Below are 4,181 nucleotides of genomic sequence, written 5' to 3' on the forward strand. Positions count from 1 at the left end.
ATCCCATTTTTATACCAAATTTCTAGAATTTGTCTAAAATATTGGAGCTCTAAGGTTTTGAACATAAAGAATAAGAAGTATATGAGGTTCCTTCTCATACGAGCTCCATTGATAACAATGCAGCAGGTCTGTCATTGTGTGCAGATTTGAATGGGGACCAACAGAGATATCAGCATTACCTCAACTGGTGTGAAATGCTCAGAGCAGTGCATTGTGGGATGCTGTAATTACCTAACTTTGATGTATGGTGTTGGCATCCCATACACTATTCGCCGATCGCAAGGTCATCTCAAAACGAGGTTCTTCCCCAACGTGCGTGCTGTATGTGCGTACGCCTGTCAAACACATGCTTTAATTACCTCACAAGTTAAAACAAAACTGCACACTTTGCGCATGCGTTTGCTGGTAGAACCTCGTTTTGGTAGCAAGATGGCGGATCCATGCCAAGGGTAAATACTGCACCTTACAGGGGGTACTCCTCACCAAAACCAACAAGCATGAATTTTCAGGTTTGGTACCCAATACCCACCTTGACATAACATATACTGTACCATACAGGGGGTGCTCCCCACTATAGCCAATAAACTTCAGGTATCCAATACCCATTTACATCAATTCTGGTTACACATGCATACCAATGAGGGGTCACTGAACTGAGGATCTTTTATGAGAATATGTGTCACACATAAAGATAGATTTGAATCTTTATACATTTGGCAGTGTAAGTAGCTGTTTATGTATAATATTTTTCATATTTTACACATTACAACGTTTTGTAGCTAATTCTTGCTTCTTTAATCCTACTTCAAATACTTCTACATTGGATCTGAATCTTTAAAATATGATACACTTTTAAACTGTTGCATTAACATTATGCATTTCAAAATTACACATGATTTACCTTGTAACAAATCGATAGGGATCTGACACAGCATCTGTATTATATATACATGCTTTTAAAAAGCATAGAAACACACTTGATGAATCTAAGACAAAGAGGCAAAAATAAAAGGAAAATTCTGATGTTATCAAGGGTATTCCACATGGCAAATATGGATCCGGATTGGCTTTGTTTCAGATCTCAGGGCCTCCATTTTGCCTTGGTTTGCGAGAATCAAATCCATCATAGTCGCTGCACTTACTGTATGATACAACAAGAGAAGTTGATTCTCACAACCGAATCTTACGAGAATCATTACCAGAATCGATTTTGTGATTGTCATCAAAATCTAGGCCCTGGATCTGGGACAAGAGAGCCCATACATGATTTATTGATAATGCATGCAATATTCTAGATTGATCTTAATTGGATCAAGATTGGTCTAGATTCGGGTCTGGATCAAGAGAGCCTATACACTTGTAGTGATGATGGCTGTGATCCCTCTATACGAGGTTAGGGAGAAGGAGGGATATATCAAGATCTAGCAAAAATTGCCCTTTACAGCAAAAATTCATAAATGTTGGTGTTTTAACACTAATAAAATAATCATTTTAATACAAATTATGTAATAATAAAAAAACCAATAAGGTTGAATTCTTGGATGGGATGGGACAAAATCAGAAAATAAATATGGAAAAGAGGGCTCATGGGTAAGGAATCAGATGATGAGGGTCACCTATCCATGCTTTCTTGACTGACCTCGGATTGTATCGGATTTAAGTTAAGCAAATCAGCTCTGAATAACACTATCCCCATCAAATCCAGAATACACAGTCTTATGTTATTCCAATCCAAATATCCACACACAAAAGCAGCCCATTGAATTCTGTCCTCGAAGATGAGATTACTGGCACAGTCCACTCCGATGGTAAATTCCGTGTTTTTGTAAGCTCCATTTATTTATTTCCAAAAAAGTGGGAGAGGTAGTCTGCTGAAAACACATAAAAATTCCACAGAACCAGCCAATTGTAGTTCATTCTCAAAGTTGTACATAAAATTGTACACACATTCCATTCATCTGTAGCATGATGCACTACGCTTCACTTTTGCAAACAGCGCCCTCAACGCTGCTGCTGCTGATGCGTTGCATACACCAAAACAAAACAAAAATCTTCTTTATTTGGCATGGCAGCTTTGGTTGTCCACGTAAATTACAATAATAAGATAGGTACACATGTTTTCACAATATACATATTGCCCCGGTGCATTTTTTTTTTCTTCACAAAACCGGGTATAAATAAATTGTTGGCGAGTTTCTCACTAGTTTGCAAGGAAATTGCTCACGGCAAGTGTAATTATCTTGTCCATATTGAGTCCATTTTATCCTCGGGTGTGTGTGCATTGTTCTCGCCTAGTTGAGTCACACCCTGAACTCGCCTAGTTGAGTCACACCTTGAACTCGCTTTTCCTGCATCTTTGCTATTGTCTTTTTTTTTCTCTGAGCGCTGTGAGTCTAGCTGCAGGATTAGGGTTCCAACATTCTGACATAAGTTTGGCCATCGTCCGTAGACACTGCATGGAAAAAAGAACAATCAGAACAACGATATAAGCTAAAGATTATAACAAGCTAACATTGACATATTAATATGAAGAAATATGATGGTTAAAATTCATGAGCATATTATCAGAGATGCCACTCAGTTTCACTCAAAAAATCTGAAACTGGTCAGAAAAACCTGAAAAAGCATGCTAATGCTGGCCCAAAAGCCCAAAAACAGGCTGAAAATTAATAAAAACACAGTAATTTTGACTCGCAAAAAACTGAATTCAGGTTGAAATCTGAAAAGTGGCATCTATGTATTATCCAGAAGTGGTCGGGCATAAATCAAGGGGTTAGTGCAATTAATCCTAACACTGGACCCTGCTTTTTGGGATCGGAAGTCAAAGAAGATCCGAAAAAGTCAAGGAGAAGAAGAATTTTTGACTTGGCACCCCCAAAATTCTAACCTTTGACCCCTCGCATGCCAAGCACACGATCACGGACCGGTAGTTACACAGGTTATTGCTGCCCGGCCAGCAATTCCATGCACATATAACACTTAGGGTGATTGCGTCATCGCAGACCCTGGGATTCATGCATGCCCAGATTTTTTCATCATAAGATTTTGTAAGATTTTTGGGTGTTAGGGTTAGGGCACTGTCTGCAATAGCTACCAGGTGTCACAATGTTTAGATGTGTACAATATATAGAATGCAGTAATTGTCAAATGTCTATAGGGCAGCTATTACAGATAGGGCCCATCATCTGTAATAGCTGCCAGGTGTCATATTTGTATAGATGTATACAATATAGAATGGAGCAATTACCAAATATCTACAGAGCAGCTATTGCAGACAGGGCCTTCTTGTACTAACGCCTCAAATATCAGTTCTCTTCTTTTTAACAGATTAGATTCCAGAGATTTATCTTTTCTCTATATTTTTTTCCCTCTTCTAAATTTGTTCTCTCATCACATCAAAAGGCAAACATAAGTGTATGCACACATACATACACATTATATATACCACATCCTTGAATAATTCATCATCGCTTTCCCTCGATCTATCTACATTCACTATGGACCACAATGGCCTCATCCCTATGGCATCGTTCAATAACCTCAATTAAACAATTATACTGCAAAATTTGACCTCAAGTTGCAGAGTATGAGTTATTGTACCAAAATTTTCAAAGGTCATTCAATGAATGTACAAATGTATTGGGGTTACAGAACTGTGCCTAGATAGATGAGCATGTTGTGGATCCTAGTGATTGATAAAAATGACAACATCACTTCAATGTTCAATACCAAAACCGGTTTTCATAACTGCTGCACGATGCCTACGATGCACTTTGATTATTATCCTAGCTCGCTCATCAATGATGTATGGTCGCGCTAATCAAAAGGGAAAATTAGACGAGGCTATGTGGTAAGGATATTGCTGTTTGGTCAACACAGCCACCTTGCTTTTCAATCATTTGTTATTATGCAGTCACATGCTGCTACAATTCGTTCCCAGATAAATCACTTTATTGTATTTTCAGCGCTATAAAATATTATTGTACCTCGGGAAGGACAAGTCCAATAGGATTTCCAGAATAAGGTAACAAAAAAACAAAACAAAAACCGGCACAGACTGATCCAGATCAGTGGCGGTGCTAGGGAGGGGCAAGGGGCATTTGCTCCCGCAATATTTTTTCTTGCCCCCCGCTTTTGAGGCAAAACCCCAAAAATCATGTTAAATTTCATCTTTTTGTGGC

The 4,181-nt window shown here is 38.5% G+C and overlaps 1 protein-coding gene across 1 annotated transcript; it reads right to left on the reverse strand.

Moving 5' to 3' along the window:
• Nucleotides 1-2,156: 2,156 nt before the first annotated feature.
• On the reverse strand, nucleotides 2,157-2,452 carry LOC140171720 (bone morphogenetic protein receptor type-1B-like; the record flags this gene model as incomplete). The annotated part of the gene is given in 1 exon segment (XM_072195027.1): nucleotides 2,157-2,452. A coding segment is annotated over 1 exon segment (93 nt), but the record flags the coding sequence as incomplete, so codon positions are not given.
• Between the last annotated feature and the right edge of the window lie 1,729 nt (nucleotides 2,453-4,181).

Source organism: Amphiura filiformis, chromosome 15 (genome assembly GCF_039555335.1).
Source record: "Amphiura filiformis chromosome 15, Afil_fr2py, whole genome shotgun sequence".
Classification (NCBI taxonomy): Eukaryota; Metazoa; Echinodermata; class Ophiuroidea; order Amphilepidida; family Amphiuridae; genus Amphiura; species Amphiura filiformis.